General features: G+C 27.3%; 1 protein-coding gene across 2 annotated transcripts; it reads right to left on the bottom strand.

The window, feature by feature from the left end:
• Nucleotides 1–2930: 2930 nt before the first annotated feature.
• LOC135929798 (uncharacterized) lies at nt 2931–15792 on the bottom strand. 2 transcript variants are annotated; one of them, XM_065466520.1, is made up of 17 exons: nt 15667–15792; nt 15162–15391; nt 14930–15041; nt 14428–14457; nt 11429–11476; nt 10943–11175; nt 10772–10889; nt 10292–10321; nt 9963–9992; nt 9628–9657; nt 8740–8793; nt 8253–8446; nt 8009–8132; nt 5446–5478; nt 3423–3586; nt 3043–3162; nt 2956–2985 (listed from the first exon to the last, which is right to left on the bottom strand). In XM_065466520.1, exons 1-17 carry the CDS (start codon nt 15752–15754, stop codon nt 2971–2973), a joined length of 1653 nt encoding a protein of 550 aa, XP_065322592.1. In that variant the 5' UTR covers nt 15755–15792; the 3' UTR covers nt 2956–2970. The 2 variants fall into 2 exon arrangements, with proteins under 2 accessions (XP_065322591.1, XP_065322592.1); XM_065466519.1 differs by having other exon boundaries at nt 2931–3162.
• Nucleotides 15793–24716: the final 8924 nt, after the last annotated feature.

Raw genomic sequence — 24716 nt, 5'->3', positions numbered from 1 at the left:
TCCATTAAATATCCTGTCATGTAGACATTGAAATCAACATGGGCTCTATAGCATAGATATATTTACCGGTAACGGTTGCATGAAAGTTATTTCCTCCATTTTAATTTTTAAAAAAATGTGTCAGTGAAAGTAAAGATAAAAAAAAATTGATTTATTAGTTATTATAAATAAAAGTATATTAAATTACAAATTAAAAAGATGATAAAATTATAAATAGTAAGCAGAAGATAAAGTTTATATTTGGGTATGTTTTTTTGGTAAAACAAATAATGGAAGATTTCGGATATGCTTTATTATTTTTTTAATTTGCGAATTTATAAATTTTGAGATTTTTCAAAACATTTAGGAAACAGCCTAAAAGGAAAATTGATCATTTTGACTCAGATAGCTTAAAGTATCTGAATATGATAATATATTATAATATATTTAGCTAGAATCTTAAATTATAATGTTAAATATTAATATTTTGTATATGATTCCTAAAGAAATATTCATTAATATCTTAACTGGAAAACCCTGCTTTTTATTAGTAATAGAATCCCTTAGTTTGACGATAAAGCCTTTTAAAGAGATTTTATTTTTTTTCTAAAGTAGCCAATGAATACATTCATATTTTGTGATTACTAGCTGATAGCCCGTAAAGAATAACCTGGAACCAGAATTTTCTCCTTACGGATAAATAACAAATTTTACCTTTATTTGACGATGGGTCAATCAGATTAGTCAAATGAGAGGAATAGATTATCGGTATTCATTCTTCCAAGACTTCTATAAATTTTTTGAGAAAAGGCCAAATATATTGTGGAAATGGAATAAAAAAAATATGATTTGTGAGGTATGATATTTATCAATTCCTTTAAAAAAATTTTCCACATCCAGACACATTAGTTTTTGCCCTCTTACATTGTAGAAAATCTCCATTCACCTCAAAGAATAATTTAAATGATTTTAAAACCTTTCTAAATACTCTATTAAAAAAAATACCTGCCATCAAAGATTTGAATCAATTATGGGAGCAAACCTGATTATCCACCCCAGTGCAATGGGCTATTTAGAAGATTATTAACAAAAATAATTGCCACAGGGCAAAATCCAGGGTCTTAACTTATTAAGTATAAGTATCAATTAGGATTTGGTGTTAAGGGAGAAGGCAAAATAGCTTCACATGTATTTGTTTTATATCCAAAATTCTCCTCCTAACATGGCTATTATCAAAGTAGACTAGAAATGCTTTCAATAGCAACTTTCGTTTATCAATTTAATAGTAAGTTTTTAACACGAGAATAATTAATATACGTGTTACCAAAATGGCGGGTCCAGCTGATTCGCTTTTAACGACGCATAAAAATGTATTTAATAAAGAATCGTCAGTCACCTTTTATTCATTATATATTTTTTTGGGTTATCGTAAAAATGAGCATGATATAATATTTTATGATGAAAGATTTATCAGGAAATAAATAATGTTGTATAAAAATTTAAAAAAAAAGCATTACACGGGTTTAGGGTTGTTTAAAAGAAACCCGGTTGGTGTCAATTTTTAAAAACGATCAAGAAAGAAAGAAAGAAAGAAAGAAAGAAAGAAAGAAAGAAAGAAAGAAAGAAAGAAAGAAAGAAAGAAAGAAAGAAAGAAAGAAAGAAAGAAAGAAAGAAAGAATTTAATCATCGAGATTTGGCAAATAGAGGTCTAAAATCTTTCTATCATTCTATGAGCAAAATGTCGAGGCTTGCATGATATTATTCCCTGGCTAAAATCTTATCAATCGGGTCGTTTTTAGCCACACCGGAAAAGTTGAGAAACATTGTTGGGATCTAAAAAAGCAAGCTATAAAAGACACGGGAATCGGGGTACTATTCATGAATATCTTCTTTAATAATCGATAATTTCGATAAATACGGAACATTAAATCGTTTAAAGAAATTTTTATATTATTGAATGATTGTTATAAATTCTGATATTATATTTCTATTTGAATAATATAATACTGCTTTAAAACTTTTAATTTTCCATTATATAACTTTTATATAATTTTTTTTATAATTTTATCTAAAAATTTAATTGTTAACTTCCAAAAAATACCCTACATTAACTCACCTTAGATGCCTATCCACTAGTGTTGTTAAACGGCTCGTTTTAAGCTAATTTTTAAAAACGGCTAACTCAATATTTTATCCAGAGGAATACTACGCAAGCCTGAAGATTTTGCTCATAGAAGGAACAAAGGTCTGACCATATATTAATGAAATCTCGAGGCTTAGACAATATTTTTCTGGCAAAAATATTGAGTTAGCCGTTTTAAAAAATCGGCTCAAAACGAGCCGTTTAACAACACTACTATCCACCTTCAACAAATTTGAAAGCAAAATATTTCTCACCCTCCTCCACTCCCACTAACTTTAGATAGACCCTTTATGTATATGGCTAAGAGTTCTCTATTCACTCACATAATTTAGAAAAAGGTTAAAAATTCCTAGTATATATAAAAAAAAAATTTGTATTTTGAATTTGTGAGCTATATATTATAAAAAAAATATGAACAAACTTCCCGTTGGGTAGAAGTTGCAACTGGCGTGAATATATAAGATTGCCGAATTTTTTTATATTTATTTTCATTTTTTTTTATAAAAAAAATAAAATCTTTGCTAGAGTGAGTAGATTGCTACTTATATTATCGGCGAAGAATGCGAACTTAATAAGGGATTCGGCCATGGGAAGTAACAATTTGTAACATTATTATTGTATAAATTATTTCATGATAAAATTAATTTTCAAAAATAAAACCATTAGGTTCTTGCTATTTTTAAAACCAATTTTATTTATACATTACTCCAAACCCCAAACTTCTAAACTCTTTTTGAGAGCGAGGGAATAATCACAATTTTTTGAAATAATTATCAAAAATAAAATAATAACTTTTAATATCCCGGCGTAAAAAATAGATTATATAATTAACCCATGTTTAAATCATTTTAATCACAAATTCCCTTAAATACCAAATAATATGAGTATATAAAAATTTATTATTTAAGGTTTATATAGACTTGATGTTTGGTTTGATATTTATCATTTTCTTCGAATTGGCATAACGCCGAAACCCATAGCGATAATCTATATTCGTTATTTGTTATCGCCTTCAGAAAGATGTGAGAAGTCTCTCCCCACTATAAATATTATATATATAAAAAAATTAATATGATATAAGAAAATTGTTTGTTAATTCGCCAAAAAAAAGGAGGAGGTCCTATAGAAATTTTAGGATCATAATTAATTTTGATAACTGGAAGAGCAATGTTAAAGAGAAAAATTTCATGATTTTGAGAGTATTACAAATATTATTTCTGATTATTATACTACCTCTTGAACTATCTAGTCTCAAATCTCAGAATTTTATTTTAAAAAAATACTAAATTTTGCTATTTACTATCGTAGCTTTTTTTGAAACATTTCCCGGATAGGTGGAATCCATTGAAACGCAAAATAAAGTATTTTTCGTTCTTACAGTAGAATTCCAAAATACTTGAATTGCTAATCCGTCCTTTAATGTAATCCTCCTTACCTTATATATCGTCGCATCATAGAAATTACCTTCAAAATGATTCATATGTTATTAATTATTTATGAACAATGCTATATAAAAAGTACTGCACTAGTATTATTTATATTAAAAGTCGCTAAATTATCGGGGTCGGGTCAAAAACCTATTTCAAAAATTTTTCAGGGGCCGTTTTGAACCGGTCCGTGCCGACCTTTAGTTTGTAATATGTGATAAAAGCAGTTGAATTGATTATCGATGTTCATAGATTGGATAATTATATACCGCAATTTATAAAATGTGATTTAGACAGAATAAATTTTTTTTATTTTTTATTTTATTAATGCGTACCAATATTGACATCTTCATGTAATATTAGAGCTATAATTTAGAAGGAAAAAAAATTATAATTAAAATATAATTTCCATAATAATTTTTCTTTGAAAAGGAAGGAAGGAAGGAAGGAAGGAAGGAAGGAAGGAAGGAAGGAAGGAAGGAAGGAAAAATAATTTTCTGAAATTTTCAGGAATTTTTTTTTAACTAAAAATTTTTTATTTTATTTTATCCGTAATACAAATTCATCAAAACAATAAACATTTTCTAAGACTTGTTTACATGCATAAATATCACATTAAAGGTAAATATTAATGATTCAGAGGCCTGCATGTCCGGCCCTAAGCACGGATACAAGGGCCAGATCTTATTTTAATTTTTTTTAAATTAAACCTTAGCCGGACGTAAAAAATAATTTTTCAAATATCAGGATCGGGCCATCCATATCTTTTAAAATTAAGCATAGTAAATCGCCATTGTTGCCTATAAAAAATTTAAAAAAAAATCGGGTAAGGCCAGAAAAAAACGGGTCGAACCGTGCATATGGTATCAATGCAGATCTCGAATAATATATTATATATTGCAATTCTAGCGTAATTAAAACGTGATTCTAATTTAAGTGGAATATGGATAAATTTAAAACTCCCATAATTCGAAATTCTCATTGATTTTTATTATGTATAAACTGAATAAAGGCCTCTTTTTTAGGTTAATGATGCTTGGTACCTTAAGGTACCATCTATCAAATTTGAATTTTGTTCATTTTTCATTTGGATAGGCACTACCAAATATATTTATAATATATATTTGAAAAATCGTGATTTTTGGAAAGCCTCTATGGCCTAGTAGGCATTAGCTTGGCTTACTTATCCTAAGCTCCCGGGTTCGAATCCCAGGAATGATCATGTTTTTTTTCTTATTCTAACTTGGTGGTTCCATCCTTGGGGGGATGATATGTAGAAGGCCGGACTCGACCACGTGATTCCGTATTAATATATTAAATAATAAGGGTCTTATTACATTTTAATAAATTTTGGTCGGTATTTAGCAAATTAGATTGGTATTTAAAATATTTCCATACATTCACTTGGTAGTAAGCATCATTAACCTCTTTTTTAGGACAAACTATTTTTGAATAAAAATTCGGTTTAAAAATAAGGTAAGCTAAAATTTAATGAGGCCAAAAGTCGTGGTCTATTAAGAGCTAACCCCCCCCCTTCCTACACACATACATCTAGCATACCCGTTGTTCGATATTTTGTCGTATTTATGCATTTTTTTTGACGACATTTGTGGCCAATCAGAAGAAAGTTAGGCGCCAGCTTACGTCGCCGTTATGAATATCGGCGGGGAGCCGGCGCGATTTTCGTACGACGTTTTCGGTCTGATCAAAATATCGGTAGTCAGTCGACACACAGGTCTAGATATACTTAGAGAAGCTATTAGTCCGGTACAATTAATCTTAAAAAATAATTATTTTAGCAGAGATTCGTCAAAATTATTTAATACACAGACTAGATATAGTCCTGCTTGGATTTATTTTGGGATAATGTAAATAATTTATTATATTAATACTTACTAAATTCTATACGTCCTATTAATTCATCTTGAGCTAATGTAAAAAATAAAATTGTTTAAAATCATAATAATAAATAATTTTCATAATAAAATTTTTTTTAAATGAATTTTATCGTAATTGAAATTCATTAAAATTTATGAATATCATTTTAAAAAATAAAAAATAAAATAAGGAAATTTAAACTCATCAAATACTTTTCATTAAGCTGTGTTTAAGAAGATCAAAAATATTTAATTCGAAAACTTTTCACTATTTTATTCGAAGAACACAAAATAAATCCTTTTTTTTACATAGAAAAATAAAAAATTCTGTAGGCATTTGATGCGCTGGTCTTATACTAGAGGATATATTAGTTCCGATATAAATTAATTTAAAAAAAATAGTATTTTTAGCTGAGGTCTATCAAGATTATTTAATACATGGACCAGATTATAAAAATATATTATTCTTAAGCCCTATCTGAGACTTTTCTCGGTTCTGCCCTGATTTCCTTTTGGGATGAAGTAAAAATAAAAAAAGATTTCATTAATATTTACCACTTTGAACTGTAATTTATATTTTTAAAAAAATAGTTTGAAAAATCATTATAAAATATAATTTCCAATAATAAATTATTTTTAATTAATTTTATCATTGAAATTCATTTAAATTTGTGAACATCAATGAAAAAAAATAATAATGAGATGGAATAGTTTTTTTCATTAATCTGTGTATAAGACATCAAAAATGTTTAATTCAAAAATAGGGTTATATTTTAAGATTTTAAAATTTCTGAAAATGGTTTGCACGCAAAGTTATATCAACAAATTTAGTTTTTAGTATTAATAAAGAATCAAAACAATTAGGATTTATTTACATTACATAAATAAAGTTATTGCTTCTTTCCTTTAATTATTTTTATTAATGTTATGTTCTTTAGGTTATATTTATTTTGTGACAATAGAAATACTGTTTCTAAATTACGAAAGGAAAAATTGATAATTCCTCTATTAGGCTCGATATGTAAATTGAAAGTTTGAGATAATGCTTTATAAATTTATTCAAAAAATAAATAATTAGATTTCAATTAGCTCTAGATATGTTTTCCTAGAATAATTAATATATAACACTATATGGTTGGGACATTTAATTTTAATGTTTTCTTTTGAGTCAATTGTTATTAACATCCGAAATCGTCAATTTAAAAACTGGTATCAGGGTAGAGATCAGTGCCATCAAGATCTAGCATATCCGATGTTCGATATATTGTTGTGGGCATTTTTATTTGACGACATTATACAACAATTACAAGAGTAATGTGACCAATTAGAAGGAAAATTTAGGCCGCCGTTATGAGTATCGGCGGGGAGCTGGCGCGATTTTTTCTTAAACGGCGACGTTTTCGGTGTGATTTAAAATATTGGTGAGTCATCCGACGCACAGATTTAGGTATACTTAGAGGATATATTAGTTCCGAAACAAATTGATATGGAAATTATTATTTTAGCAGAGACCTGCCAACAAGATTAGCCTGATCTGAGACTTTCCTCACTCATGCCCGAATTTATTTTTGGGATGAAGTAAAAATACAAAAGATTTTATATAATACTTACTAGTTTTGACATCTGCACCTGTTTCTTGAACTGCAATTTATATTTTTAAAAAAAAGAAATTGTTCGAAAAATCATAATAAAATATAATTTTTCCAATAATAAATTAATCAATAATCAATTTTGTCATGAAATTCATTAAAATTTATGAGCAATTAATAAATAAAAAAAAATATATAAGGAAAATTTAACTCAATTTATTATATTTTAGTATTAAAATATAAAATCAAAACAATAAATATCGTTTAGCTTTAGAGGTTTCTTTGATTAGATAAACAAAGTCATTGCTTCTTTCGGTGGGCATATTATTTGATTTTTATTTCATTGTTTTTAAATGTTATTTTTCCTTGGTATATTTTTTTAGCATTAAAAAGGGATTGGTTGTTTTCTAAGATTTCCAAAAATCAATGTGCAAAAAATTTTTTTAAATTGGTTTCTATTAAAACGTGAGTTTAGTTTCAATGGATATGATGTAATTAAAATCTTATAATTTAAATTCTCATTTAATATTTACATAAAAACTGAATATAACTCATTTCTTAAGACAATAAAAGTATTTTTTAATATAAATAAAATGGATAACCCTCTCCCACTTTTATTTGGTATTTTTCCGTTAGTTCGTAATTTTTTCTTACTGAAAATTTCTGAAATTGTCCTTCCAAATTTTAAAATTTGTTTTTTATATATCAAGAAAAATATAAAAGATTTGCTTATTATCATAAAAAAATTGCATTTGTATCTATTTCTAAAATATCTCCCTATATAAATGCTAAATCTGGAGTAAGGTTTCAATTATGAAGTTAATAATATTTATCACCATAATTAAAATAAGAAATTAATTATAACTATATAGGGTCATTTATTTATACGAACTCGGGGTCGCGTATACTTTTAAGGAACCATTCTTACTTTTTTTTAAAAAAATAATACTTAAATCCAATAACTAACCAAATGAATGCACAAGTAATATTTACATTTGAAAGTGCGACTAGAGGAAATGTGATTTATTATATCATTTTCGTATTTGGTGCCTATATTTATGTAATATATAGAATTGCGATCCAAATTTTCAAAGTCAAATTGGTATTCTTCTTTTCTCTATTTTTATATGAATTATATATATATATATATATTGTATTAATAATTATCATTGTATAAGAGATTCATATATGTATAATTTCTATATTTAAAAAAAAAATTAATAAGAAATAACTTTACCGATTTGTATACGAGATTTTGGGTCTGAGTATAATTTCGGCCAATTTTTTTTAAGGTACAGATGAAATATTTTATGGTACGCTCCGATTTAGGAATTAAAAATCTTGCCGCTATATCAATAGACCCTTGGACATATTTATCTATTGGTTCGATTGTTAAAAATCTCGGACCATAAATTGAATCATTTTGGAATGCTATATGATTTTATTAAAAAGTAAATCGTGCCTAAATATTTCTTAAAATCAAAATCAAAAATGTTGTGTTATATTGCGCGCATTTCAATTGTTAACTAGTCCGATCATAGATATCAATTATATAAAATCGTTATAACAAAACGAATTAAATTTATTATACAATACTCATTAAGGTTATTTTTTTTTTAGTGTAAATTTAGAATTGTTAAAATTTAATGTCACATTTAATTACAAATCAACTCATATAAATTAAAATAAACTATTGTATTATTATAAAATCCTTTTTTTTTTACTCATTGAATTTTCACGTACAGTGTCCAGATGCTTCACATCAGAGCCTATGAAACCTGAGAATATATTGTAGAATCAATTTGTTAGCATAAATCGAATCGTAAATAAATTGAGGAAAAAAAATGAATCTCAAAAAACATTTATCTAGTGATTTACTTAGACATAATTATTCTCAGAATTAGTGTTAATTTTTATTTTACAGATATGCGCTATAGAAATGTTAGCGAATTTCTAAATATATTTCCTTTATATATGGGCATAATAAAATAATAAAAAGTTGATTAAAGCAAAAACAGCTTCAAAATATTTTTTTTCAGGAAATGTGTAAAAAAAATTAAAAATATTTTATTTCTTTGATTTATAAGAGAGATCGGTAGATGTCATCTATTATATGGTTAGGCCGGGTTTAAATTTTGACCATTTTTAAGACCCGGCCATGAATTAAAAAATTTTTTTTTAATGATTTTTGCTTTTTCAAAGTAAGAAATTAAAAATGTTGAGCGGTCAGTGGATATTAAATGTTTCATTATATGATTCAATAATTTTTCCACAGGCCCGTTTAGATCAAGGTTGTGCATACTTCAAATTTATAAATGCGGGAATAAGAAACGAATAAATGATCAATATTCAGAAAGTGTTTAAATTATATTAACAATTATTGTTGTTAAACTTCGGCTTAACTCAATTCAATATTTTTTAGCCAGAAAAACATTGCCCAAGCCTCGAGATTACGATAATGTATGTCTAGAGACTTTTGTTCCATCTGTGAGCTAAATCTTCAAGCTCGCGTAATATTTTTTCTGGACGAAATATTGAGTTTAGCCGTATTTAATAAGCGGCTCATAACAATGTGAAGAAAAAAAAATGAATGTGATATCGATAATACATACCCTTTTCGATACATTTTGGTAATATCGGATCTGTAATAAATTACAAAAAAAAAAATATATAACAATTATTGTTGTTAAACGGCTTGTTTTGAGCAAATGGCGAAACTCACCTTTTTATGTTAGCCAGAAAAATATTGTCCAAGCCTCAGATTTCGATAATATATGTCTTAGAGACTTTTGTTCCATCTGTGAGCTAAATCTTCAAGCTCGCGTAATATTTTCCTGGATAAAATATTGAGTTAGCCGTTCTTAAAAATCGGCTCAAAACGAGCCGTTTAACAACACTATTATACAATGTGAAGAAGAAGAAAAAATGTGATTTCGATAATACATACCCTTTTCGATACATTTTGGTAATATCGGATCTGTAATAAATTACAAAAAAAAAAAATATATAACAATTATTGTTGTTAAACGGCTTGTTTTGAGCAAATGGCGAAACTCACCTTTTTATGTTAGCCAGAAAAATATTGTCCAAGCCTCAGATTTCGATAATATATGTCTTAGAGACTTTTGTTCCATCTGTGAGCTAAATCTTCCAGCTCGCGTAATATTTTTCTGGATGAAGTATTGAGTTAGCCGTTCTTAAAAATCGGCTCAAAACGAGCCGTTTAGCAACACTATTATACAATGTGAAGAAAAAAAAAGGTGAGATAATACATACCCTTTCCGATACATTTTGGTAATATCGGATCTGTAATAAATTACGAAAAAAAAATTTAATTTCCTTCATAAATTTTTTTTTTGAATGAATTTTATCCTTTTTTTTAAATTCAAGAAAATTCGTGAAATAACAAATTAAATAATTTTTACAAATAGAAAAAATTTTGAATCATCAAATAGTTAGCATTTAGGATCTGTCCAAAACAACGACAAATTTAAATTCGCAAAAGCTTCAAAATTTTTATTATAAAAACACTAAAAGATTTTATAATCAATTCCGAAAATTTCCATCTTTAAGCGAAATCTAGAATAAGACCTGGTAAAGTTAATATAATATTGGCCTATCATTATTTATCATCAAAATACAAAGTGTGTAGTATAGAGTTATTTATTATTTATGTTTAGAATAAAAATATGAAATGGCATATCCAATTTTACGCAACTAAACAAATGAATTTATATAAGGTTCATGTATAATTACATTTGAATTTTTGAATAAGAGAAAACAGTTTAGTTGTATCATTTTCGTGGTATAAGGAAACTCTTAAGTAATATGTTGTAGGCTGTTTTAATTTCCCAATTGCAATAGTATATTGTTCCTATTTTATTTTAAAGAAGAGTATGATTAAAATTCTATATAAAAAGAAATAACCTTTCCCGTCATGTTGATAGATTTATTTTTAATAACTGTTATAAATGTTCCATTCTTAAATATATACAATGTATATTTGAGTGAATAATTAGTGTTCAACGATATATCAGGTAATAATTTTCCATATAAACTATACGTGATGCCACTAATTTTCCATACCTTGAGTGCAAAAATTTTCATGCCATAAATTGTATTCTTTCCCATTTTGCAAAGCATGTCATAAGGTGTTAATACTATATTTTATGTAGATAGATTATGCTTATAAATAATTTTAAAATAAAAATATATAATATTGCCCCCTTTTTTACAATTGTTAACTAACTCCTATCATAGAAATCAAATTATACAAAATCGTGATTAAATTTATATACAATCTCATTTACGCATATAAATTATTACATTGTCTTAATTTATAAAACAAGTAAATTCTTATATTATTTCAAAGTATTAAATTTTGAAATAATTTATTATTATTATAAGACTCACTTGTTAAACTTCCATTGTTTTGATCCCTCATAGGAAAGCACATCAAGCCTAGAAATAGATGATTGTAGAAGGTTAGATTGTCGAAAAATTTACATCGTATATAAATTGAAAAAAAAATTAAAAGAATAAAACGATTTAATATATAATATCGAAAAAAAAAATATTTTCTAGTAGTTATTTTAGCATAATTTTTTAGATAAAGAGTTAAAAATTTATAGATATGCTCAGGGCTGTAGTCACGTGTGGTCTGTCCCTCCTCACCCCTCCCTCTAAAAAAATTTTTTTGGCCCACAAACCTGGCCCTTTGAAAAATATTTAGGCCCCTTAAAAAAAATTTCTCTTTAAATACTAGATAAATAATATTGTACATGTTTATTATCAAGATGTGTCCTTTCCTTTATATTTGCCAATCACTGATGTTCTTTATCTATTTATGAACCTTTCCTTTCCATTTAATAATTATAATGTTATTTTTTAGTGTCAAAAAAGTTCTTTTTAATGTTTCAGGTTCACTTCAAGTCCCAGGTGACTTTGGCTTAAATGAACTAAAACAAAACGAATTAACCAATTACGTGAAAAAAAAGGATATCCACGGAAGGCCAAAATCATATCAAAAATCATGGTAAAGAGGTCAAGACTGGTTGGAGTTACAGTGTAGAAACTGTGAATTTTCTTTTTGATCTTTGAAATTTTTTTTTTGGCTCTAGTGATGAATTCTTAAAAAAAGAAATTTAAAAAATGCATTAGCTGTAAAGAAGGAACTGCAGCTCAAAAGCTCATTTAAATTCACAATATGGCATGATAAAAATCTTAATATAAATAGGATACAAATTAACCTTATACCTTAAATCAATTATTTAATTTGAATGCTATTTCTTAGCATACTCTACCTACCTTTTTGCGGAATGGTTTTCAAAAAGTACGGATGCTGCAAAAGATGAAAACATAATTTATTCTTCTGTACTTTTTATAACAATTTTTTCATATGCTATCCAAAAAGATCCCGAATTAAATAAAATTATGAAATTGCCCAAAAAAGCACATTTTATATCACCCCAAATTCAAAATGATGTCATATCTTCAGATATGGTGCTGAAATCAAAAAATATAAAGACTGATGAAAGAAAAGATGCATCAGGTTGTGAAACCATAAAGGATATGTTAAACGCCTACAAACCTTCAAGATTATTTAGACGATACCAAATTACAATTTTATTGTGAAAAGGACTCCAATTGGAGTCCTTTAATAAACAATTATTATGAATTGATTTGTAGATCGTTTTAATATAGTTTTACACAAGATGATTTTAATATTCTATCATGTTTTAATACATTGTCTCCCCTAGACCCAGATTATTTTGTATCAAATATAATAGCTCTTTCGAATCATTTTTAATTTTAAATATGGTAAAGGTCACATCATGAAATGAAAAAAGCAAAAAGGATTATTAGCTGCAGAAGTTAAAGAAACACATAATTTTGAAAAATGTCATAAATATTATGTATAAAAAAATATGTCATCTTGCATTTAAAAGAATTGTATAAACTTTATCAACAGCTATCATAATTGGGGTCAACAGTTTATTGTGTGGCCGCATTCTCTACACTAAAGAGGTTATCACAAGCACTAGAGAATCGATGGAAGATCGATGTAAACAAGATATTTTATTAAATGTCTTTTGAAAAACTAATACCAGAAACCTGTAGAGGTGACTTATTAAACCACCTAAATATGGTTGGGAAAAAAAATTTCATGCTCAAACCCGTTCCTGTATTATTTTCTCGGCCCTGCCAGGATTTATTTTTGATTATTTTTTCCCGGCATGCCCAAAAATCGAAACCTTCATATTTGGTAATTCATTTTGAACTCTATATTATTTTTTTTAAAGTTTATTTTAAAGGAGGAAAAATTAAAAAAATATGAGAAATGAAGGAATTATTGAAACGTTTCGTCATTTGCTTCAACCGATTTATTGATATTCTAATATTAGTATAATTTTTTTTTTAATTATGAGTTCCGGTCTAGTGTTGTTAAATAGCCCTATTTGGGTCGAGTTTGGAAAATGGCTCAATTATGATTTCGCTAAAAAGGTATTAGGTAAGCCTCGATATTTTTCAAATAGAAATCCAAATATTTTGAACATCTATGTGTGTTAAAAATTCCAGGCTTACTGCATAATTTTATTTTGGCAAAAAAAATCCTGATTGCGCCCTTTTTTAAAAATCGATCAGGGCTATTTAACAACACCAGCCTTACCCCGAATTTTAGACACAACCCACACAACACAGATTTCTTCTTCAAGTAGCAGCTGACTACAAGGATCATAATATAAACTGCGTAAGAATGATAAATGTTCGAGCAGAAAATGTTGCATCGCGATTCATGAGCATGTACAGACCACCCTTACCATCATAATTCGTGGGAATACAACAAATTATATTTTGAAATGATATAACATACATCGAAAAAGCTCGATTGTCTATTATTTGTATTCTATTTAAAAATTTTATTTTAAATCATAATGAAAAAATAAAATAAACTATGAATATTTTGTATAGTAATAATAAAATATTTTATGCAACGTTTGATTTTTCCACAAGGCCTTTTTCACCCCTTATACATATTTCGTTTAATTTTAATTATACAAATTGTTATCTGTGAGTGTGATACAATATTTGCAATATGCCCGATTTTATACGTGGAAGCCTAATTCTCTCTGCGATACGAAATATGAATCGTTTTATATAAAATACATAATGTATGATGATTAATTTTATATTTACAGTTTGAAAAGATATTTTGTTGTGTATCATCCGTGATAGGGCCTTTGACAGCCCGGGGCGAAATGAATTAGTCTCCAAGGCAAATGAAATACAAATTAAAATAACCAAAAATATTAAAATTAAAAAAGATTGCCTAATCTATTAAGAATGTGAGAAGAAAAAAAATATGATTTAGATATACAATAAAAAAAATATTTTATTTCTTTAATACATACCCTTTTCGATACATTTTGGTTTCTTTTCATCTATAGATTGTATAATAAATAATAAAAAAAAATATAACTTTTCAAAATATTTTTTTTTAAAAAAAATTAATTATATCATTTGATAATTCATTAAAATTCGTGAAAAATAAATAAATAAAAAAAATATAGAAAAAACTTAAAAATCATCAAATTGGTTTTATTAAGTTCTGTCTGTGCCAACTTTAAAAAAAATAATTAAATTAGAAATACTTTCAAAACTTTAATTATAAAAAACACGAAATTTTTTTTTTATAGTTTTAAAATTTTCCTCTATTTGATAAGACCTGTTAAAGTTAACATGATATTAGACATCAGTATTTATCACCAAATTACAAATATAAACAAAAGTCAAAATGTTGTTTATAGTAATTATTTATGTTTAGAATAAAATATGAACTGGCTTATCCAAGAATACATTCTAATTTTACACAGCTAAAACAAATGAATAAATAACTATATATATATTAATTACATTTGAATGTTAGGGTCACAGAAAACTGATTAATTGTAACATTTCCGTATTGGAAGAGAACTTTTAGGGAATATGTTGAATTTTTATCCAAATCATTAATTTCAAATTGGTACTATTTTTATTTTAAAGGAAAATAAGGTGTAAATATATATATATTTATATATATATAGATATAGATAATCAACATTTTATAGATAAATATTGTATATCTTCAAAAAAAATAAGAAATTACATTTTCGGCTTTGATAGATATATTTATAGGAACTGGGGTACCAATCTTGTGTATAATAAACAATTTATAATTGATAACTTTGATAGCATTCAACATCGCAAAAGTAGGAATGTATTTTCCTTTTAAATCAAACGTGTCGTTGTTATGATCTTTCACTAAAGATAGGCCAGTATTTTTGATGCCATATGATTCATTTTCAATTTGAAAGTACACGTCAGTAGGTGACAATGCTATATTTTAATAAGTAGATTATGGGGTGAATAATTTAAAAATATAAATATATAATACCCCTCTCAATTGTTAACGAAATCAACGTTAAAATTAATTAAAATCATATGCAATCTCATTAACGTTAATTTTATTTTTCAGCATATAAATAAATTGATTAAAATAAAATGTCACCGTTTATTTTATAAATCAAATAAAATTTTTGTACTATTTTTTTTAATAAATTATTAATTTCTAATAACATTATATAAATATAAGACTATTTTTTTTTTCTTACTCATTAAACTTCCATTGTTCAGATCCATCATAGAAAAGCATATCGAACTTAGGAATAGTAGATTGTAGAAGTAATTTTTTGATAACATAGTTCGAAAAAATTCAAATCGTAATATAAATTGAAGAAAAATTTAATATTATAATTCTTAGAAAACGTATTAAAAAAATTAATTATTAGATATGTTTTAATAACAAGGATGAATAATTTTTAAAATATTTACATTGGATGTGTATAATAATAAAATGATGAGTTATGCCTTTTTTTAAAAAAAAATTATTCATTTTCCTTCGATTTGTAGTCGAAACCCGTAGAGGTTGCATATGACACGACCCAAGCCGGTTTGTAAGAAAAAATTTTTTATTCTTAAAACCGGTTCGGTATTCTTTTCTTCGGTTCACTCGGGATTTATTTTTGATCATCTTCACAGCCCAGCTCGGAATTTTTTAAAATCTTGTTATTTTTGTATCATTTTGACTCAATTTTTGTAAATTACCACAAAGGGGAGTGGAAGGAAGGAGGTATGGGTGGAAGGGTAAATTGAGTGTGAATTATTTAACGCCCAAATCATCATTTGACCCTACTGACTTATTGATATAATTCTAATTCCTATTTTTTAATGGCCTGGCATAGTGTTGTTAAATAGCCCCGATGGCTCGATTTTAATAAGATTTAAGTTAATCGGCCTTTTTTCAATACTAGACTGGCCCTGCACGGATTTTAGTCCCAACCCTGGTTACCGGTCCGGGGTTAAAAAGAAATGCATTTTTTCTTCAAGTAGCAATTGACTAAAGGAGATTATAATATAAAAACTGCGAAAGAATAAGAATGATAAATGTTCAAGCATAAGATGTTGGCATATTACTTCTAAGATCAACATCATATAGGCCTACACCGACACTTTTACCAATCTTATGGAACAAAATTGCTTTATTGCTATTTATTGTATTATTATATTGTTATCTAGTTATTTATTGTATTATTATATTGTTATCTAGTTATTTATTGTATTATTATATTGTTATCTAGTTATTTATTGTATTTTGAAATTTAATTAAAATTTTATAATAAAAATAAAAAAAATTGAAAAGATCTTAAAATTTCCATATTTTTAATATATTATAATGTAATGTTATTATAATCTTATCTTATTTTTTTCTCTAACAAAAGCAATAAATCAATCAAATTTCTCATTAATATTTTCTTTGTTATTTTTATTTTCAATATTATTTTTTAGTCTTTCGTATTACCAAGCCTTTCGACTTTTAGACCTTGCGCACTAATAATATTTCTTCTTCTTCTTCTTCTTCTTCTTCTTCTTTTAGCACGTTGGTCATAGACCTGCCCAAAATGAGCGGACGTGAATTATATGAAGGTCCAATAATTATGCCGGTTTTTTCCTCGAGGGTACCAACAAACCTCTTACCCAGGAGTTTTTAAGTGAGGGTGGAACTTCCCTATACCATTTTTTGTAAAATAATTAGATTTAGTGAGGAAAGTAAAGGGGGATCAAAGAGAAGAAATAGTAAATGGAATAACTGTTATTTATTTTCTCTATTTTCAAGTACCAAATACAACAGTCTCTTTTAATTAGGATTAATTTAAAAGATTTTAGAAAGGGTTTTATTCTTTACGATTAGTCACGAAGATTAATTAATTGCCTAAATTAAGCTATGAAGATTAAAAATTGTGGGTTAAAATTTATTTCTTATAAGGTTTAGTTTCCTTTCCTGTTTATTATCTGTGCTTAATTTATTTATGTTTTCTTTCCCGTTTTTTTTTTATCTTTGCTTAATTTATTTATTTCTTTGCTTAATTTATTTATTTACCCTTAACTTTGCTTAATTTATTTATTTACCCGTAAAGGAATGTTAATAGCTCATAATTATGATATTTGAATATTATTATTTAATTTATTGCCCTACTCAGCAGTTATTGGACATATGCTCATAAATTAGACTAAGAATGAATTTGAAAATTTTCTGTCGGTCGACGTTTTTTTTTTTTATCTGTGCTTAATTTATTTATTTCTTTGCTTAATTTATTTATTTACCCTTAACTTTGCTTAATTTATTTATTTACCCGTAAAGGAATGTTAATAGCTCATAATTATGATATTTGAATATTATTATTTAATTTATTGCCCTACTCAGCAGTTATTGAACATATGCTCATAAATTAGACTAAGAATGAATTTGAAAATTTTTCTATCGGTTGACGCTCTCTCTAGGAAAAACCCAGGATAGGTCGAGTTCTTCTAAGGATTTTGTTATTTTTCCGTACCAGCTGTTTTTGTACGACAAGAACGGCTTATGAAACTTTTCCTCCGGAATATTTACTAATGTTTGATAAATTAAGTTGTTGGATTTATGTGGTAGGATATGGCCCATCAGTTCTATTTTTTTGTATTGTATCATTTTATAGACGGGGAGCAGATCGCATCTCGTCCATAGGGAGTAGTTTGTTGTGTTTCTAGGGTAATAGGTTTTTGTTATGTATCGAAGGCATTTATTTATAAATGTTTGGGTCTTTCTGTTCCCTATTTGGGAATCCTTCCAGGTTTCAATACCGTAATATAAGGATGGTATTATAAGAGTTTTAAAAAGTCTTAATTTTAGCGGAATTGATATTTGTCGGGAGGTCCATATTTTTGTGAGCATTCTGTATTTGGTTCTTGTTTTATTTATTCCTTAAGCATTGATCTTGCTTTGTACTTCCCTACCTATCTATTGTAACGCCTAAATATTTTAATTGGGATACTACCATTATTATTTGACCATTTAATGTAAGATTTGTCTGCGAGGAAGTATAAAATGAAGTTAGCATTTTCGTTTTCCTTATATTTAATTTTAACCCAAATAGGCCAGCCTCTATTATTATTAAATCAATGATATGTTGTAGGTCTAACTCTGATATACCTATCAGACATAGATCATCGGCGAAGGCTAAAATATTTATTTCACCTTTGTCCCATCTGTCAGTATAGAATGTTTTTATTTTAATCATTATACAGTTTATAATGAGGTTGAAAAAAATGGGAGATAATACGCACCCTTGTTTAAGACCTATTTTGACTGGAATTTTTGCAGATTTTAGATCTGATTGTATGATTTGTATAGAGTAATCTTTGTAAATCGTTTTTACCAAATTTATTAAGGAATTAGGTATGCCTACTTCCTCTAGTTTACTCCATAATTTGGAGTGTATAATTGAATCAAATGCCTTCTCGAAGTCTAAGGCGACCATTATTAATTGGCTTTTCCGTACGTTCGCCCTTTCCAAATGAATTTTTGCAGCGAGAATTGCTTCTAATGTGTTATGCCCTCTTCTAAAAGACACTATTGAATCTACATATTTGGGTTCGATAAACCATCTTATTCTGTTTAGTATTATATTAGCAAAAATCTTATAGATGACTGAGTTTAATGAAATACACCTCCAATCCTCCACAGAAGTAGGATTATTCGTTTTTGGGAAGTTGATCAATATGGCTGTAATCCATTCTTTGGGGCAAGTCCCTTTGTACCACACACGATTTATTACCGGGAAAATAATTTCAGCGCTTAAAACTGAGTCGGTTTTTAGGTATTCACTATAAATGGAATCCTGCCCGCACGCTTTATGGTTCTTTAGTTTTTTGATTATATTTGTTATTTCACCTTTAGTCGGTGGGTGAACCTCTTTCAGATTTTGTACATCTGAGGTTTGTTTTTTGTGGAATGGGTGAACCTCTTTCAGAATTTGTACATCTGAGGTTTTTTTTTTTTTGATAGTTAGATGAAGGTAGAACGTCATTCATTGTACTAAGTGTTTGTTTTTATTTAAGCTGGTTGTAAAAGGGGGGGGGGGGTATTATGACTGCATCTCTTTACTTTGTTATTAATTTGTGTGGGAGGCCAATCCTTCGAAGTTGTGGGATTTTGTTCAAGAGTCCCATTATTACTATGATTATTTAATAATGTATGCCATGAAATGTGATGATTAGGCGAGGAAGAGCAGTGTATAAATTTCGTGTGATCAGCGAAACGGTTAGGGGCCATAATTTCGAAGTTGAGGGGCATTGAGTGTTTTGTGGCCATAATTTCGAAGTTGAGGGGAATTGATCGTGTTTTGGGGGAGGGATACTGGACCTATTCAGAGTTGAGAAACTTTGCTCGTAAACGATATAAAATTAAAACAACTATTGAAATAAAAATACAATTTCATAAATTGTGTTCCCAAAAAGTAACCATAATTCTATCTAAAAAATATATATACGACATGTATTTTTTTCCATCAATATGTTACTTTTTCAACTTTAATTCATTATTTTGAGGGCGTTTTTTAAAAAAAAAATTAAATATCTGATTTTATTGGAAATGTATACATTCATGTTTGGAATACCTAACCTATGAATTTCAGACAATGTTTCCTTGAATTTTTGAACTTAATTATAATTTATATTAGATTTTTCCATATATTTTTTTTAGATAAATTATGAATGACTCAAAGGTTAACAGAAAAATTGTCTTACAAAATTCATAAAATAGGTATTCCAAACATGATGGAATATATTTATGGGCAAAATTCGATTTTTAAATTTAAAAAAAAACACCTTTCTAAAAAATGATTTAAAGTTGTAAAAATAAACACCATCAAAAAAAACAAATTGACGCTAAAATATATAAATTCATTGGCTTAGTTTGTAAAATTCCAGGATTTTGGTGCCAAGATTATTTTTTAAAAAAAACTTATATGATTAATGACGAAAAATGGCCATTTGTGGAGAAAATCACTATTTGAATTAATAGGAAGATGTATTAATATTATCGATTGCAAAAATATTATGATGATTAAAGAAAAGAAAAAGAATTATAAAAGAAAGATCTTTCCTTCATTTTGAAATTGTAATCTCTCATAATTTTTAAACTAAAACATTCTTAATTTTGGAGTTATTTAATTAATTTTTTTTTTGTGTTTAAAATAATTACACAAAATATAAAATGATTATAGACACGACAGGGCTAGCAAGGATAACTTGTTTACATTTCAAGTGGAGATTCATTCATTATTTAACAAACAAAAACTAATTTACTAACTTCAAGATCTAATTCAAAGGGTCAGCCGTTCCCGAACTATACCTCTTAAATTTTTGTGCAACCCCGTAAAAAACTAATTTGTACAAGTAGAATGCATAATTATCTTTAAAAATTTGCGAAATCACTGACCATTCCGTAAAATAATATTTTGCGCAAATTAACCGGTCAAAATAACTTTCATCCGGTCTCGGGTCATGACGACTTCTATTAAGTTTCGAATAATTTATGAAATCAATGATCATAAATATTAAAAAAATAATAATTAAGTAATTTTGTAAAATACAAAATTTAGAAAAAAATATATATATTTCTCGGAAGATTTCAATCTTAAAAAACACATCTCAACTTGATTCGACTTACGAAGTTATTATTATTCGACAAGGCTAGATTAACAACAAAAATTTTTCAAAAGAGTTTATTCGTTTAGCTTGACTTGGCCAATTACCGGCTTTGGCAACAAACGATCGAGACTTGCAAATGTGGTCTTGCAGATTTGTAAATTACGACATTGAATTACTTTCATCAAGCGTACTTAGGGAATTAAATGTGGCATGTAAAATCAATCAGCGTCTTCACATGGAGAAACAATACCTTAGTTTCCTCATTTTCATAAAAATACAACCTATATAATAAGATGCCTAGACCCCTCCTCCATCGCCCGAAAGATGAATGAAGACATGAGTGATCCTACCCATCATGTGACTTTTTAATACCATCCCTTTATTCCACTCTTTAATTTTTTTATAATATTATAATATAAATTTCTATCAGGATGGAAAAATATAGTAACCCCTCCAAATTACAAACTTTTATTTAAAAAAATTTCCTAAAATTACTAAATAGAATTCATAAATAAGCAGATCATAACATAAATTTCTAATTTATATCAAATGAAAAATAATTTTAATATAAATGTATCAAAGCAGTAACTAAATATAATTCAATTTATTAGAACCAAAATCTAGAAATAAAAAACGTATTCTATCAATATAGAAGTAGAAAAAAAAATAAAAATATTTGGCCAAAATCCCAAAAAATTTATAAAATTAAATATAAGAAAATGTAAATAAAAATCAATATAATTGCTAATAAAACCTCCAATTTCTTAACAAAGACTTTAGTTTGGCGAAACACGACTTGAGGATCAGTTAACAAAACCTATACCAATATTTAGAGTCTTAATTAATCCTAATTGATCTTCTATCCGGAAAGCAGCGGATAAAACTGTTACTGAGTTATGAGCAAAAAAAGTGTTAACACTTTGTCAAAACCGAAAATAAAAAAGATCCTGATTTGAAGCTTGGCAATTATGTAGTATTCAATATGAAGGTTAATAATCTTCAAACCGGATATTGATATCACTAACCGTAGCTGAGTTATAACCATTTTAAAAACGGGAAGCTGGCGGAATTATTTAAGCAGAATATAAAAAAGATCCTGATCTGAAGCTTGGCAATTATGTAGTATTTAATATATCTTCAAACCGGATATTGATATCACTAACCGTAGCCGAGTTATAACCATTTTAAAAACGGGAAGCTGGCGGAATTATTTAAGCAGGCGGAGCGACTTGAGGATCAATTACCTAAACTTATACGATTGTGTAGCCTGGAGCAAAATTATAAAGTGTTGGCACTTTTTCAAAACCGAAAATATAAAAGATCCTTATCTGAAGCTTGGCAATTATGTAGTATTCAATATGTACATTAATAATCTACAAACCGGATATCGGTATCACTAACCGTAACCGAGTTATATCCGTATCCAAATCATTGACTACACGTTTATTTTAAACAGTTCAGCACCTTTATCCAAAGAGTATCTTTGTAGGCATTAAATACTTCCGTAGACAAAACAGATAAGAAAGCACATATAGAAATTGATACTGTAACTCTTAACTCTGTTAGCGGCTTCTCCAGAGAAGCCACCCTTCTCAATAGGTAGAGAGAGAGTTACAATGTCAATTTCTATTTGTATAATGCAGAGTAGATATATATCCTAAAATCAGTATTTCAACGACTAAAAAATTTATTAATAAAAATACAAGTCCAATTCCATTTAGTGGTCGAAAATATAAATTCTCAAGCGTTATCTCTTTTTATATATCAATGGAGCACTAAAAAAATGAATAAAATGGTGGAGAGTGGGGGTGTGTTTATATTGTTTAATTTTAATTAATAATACTTTTATTGTCTTAAAAAAATTTATTGTTCAGTTTTTATATAAAAAATCAATGAGAATCGAATGGTAGATTTCAAATTTACCTATTCCAATATTTGAATTATATTGTATATTATAAACAATGGGGCTGCCAATTTTTCTATGGGAAGAGGGTTTAAAAATTAATTCGTTTTGTCAAAAATTATAATATTATTCATTCTATTATAAATATGGCAATGTTTTATGCTTAATTATTCCTTGAACCTCCGCCAGTAGAATATCAGTACATAGGAAAAAATTATAAATAATAAGATTTTTTCCCAACCTTAAGATTAAAAAGCGATTGAAAGGAAAGCATGTATTCTCTAAATTTTATCATTGTTTAGTGCTTAATTGTCATATGAATAATTTTGTGTACCGTATAAATATGCGATAAAATGGAAAATACCAAAACTATATATCAAGAGTGCGTTAATCCTAATATTTAGTGACTATTACTTTTAATTTCCTTAATCAAATATGAGAACCAGCACTGAGTTATAAACAAAATGAATATATGTCCACGTGCTTTGAGCGTAATTTGTGCCAAGCATTTCGAAACACTGATTATAAACCCATATCAAAAAACCATTAAATAGAGTTCTATTAGTACATTTTATTGAAAAAAGGATAAGATACATTGGTAAAATTGTCAGAATTAGAATCATGACCTGAACGAAGAATATAGAACTTTGAACTATCTGATTGGCTTAAATCCTTATGATTTCTTTAAGCAATTTTTACCGCCATTAAGGAAGAACCGAATTATGAATCAAAAACAAACAATGATATAACGTCTTCAGCTCATTGTGCCTTATTTATAACGACAATAAATAAGATATATTATATTATTTTATTTTTATTTCTATATTATATTGAAAAACAATTCCACTATAAACGTTACAAATTCTAATAACAAATACGACAATATAAATTTTCTGGGAGTGGGTAAATACGTGTCACAAAAAATATTTTGCTCCAGTTTGTTAAAATGAAAATCCATCATTTTCATCTCTAGTTTATTCTCGGGAGCTATTTCGGATTCAACATCATTGACTACTAAATTGCGATCTCCAGTGTGATATCGATGCGTCATCTCCAGTTGTCGATCTCTATCTTGGCATCCTGCAAATCTAATCTCTAGATCAAAGTTCTTGTTCATTCCTAATATCTTTTCTTTAATAATAAATTGATTTTAATTAAAAAAATGTAATTTTTATATCGTATATATTTTTACATATAATTTTTTAGCATATTATATACCCATAACATTTCCTTTTTGGTCACCTACAACGATAAATAGAGATGGTTTGTAAATGGTTATCAAATAATCCAAATGGGCCTTGTAGTCTAATTTCCAACGCATCCTGTTATAAAAGAAAAAAAAATTTTTTTCATAGAAGTTGAGATTTATGATTTTATACCTCATCAAAATACATGGATCGTTATTCATGATGGAGCCATAGTCTTTAATATTGTCGCTAACCAAAAAGATAAGATAGACTTTTATTTGCTTATTCTCCTTAATATAGACTAGATCTCTCCTTACATCAATCGTAGCGATTTCAGTGATTGTTTGAGGTAATTCATCGAATTTGCAAGAATAAATATGTTTTTGTCGGATGCTGTCACTGTCTTTTACTTTTTCCCCATTACATTTATTAGCATTGAACACCTGAGAATTTATGCATATATATTTGAATTCCATCGATAATACAAATTTTTTGTAAGTTATTAAAAAAAATAAATAAATTTTTGTTAATTATTTAAAGATAT

This window comes from Gordionus sp. m RMFG-2023, chromosome 5 (genome assembly GCF_954871325.1).
Source record: "Gordionus sp. m RMFG-2023 chromosome 5, tfGorSpeb1-WG-v2, whole genome shotgun sequence".
Lineage (NCBI taxonomy): Eukaryota > Metazoa > Nematomorpha > Gordioida > Chordodea > Parachordodidae > Gordionus > Gordionus sp. m RMFG-2023.
This window is presented reverse-complemented; position numbering and strand designations above follow the sequence as displayed.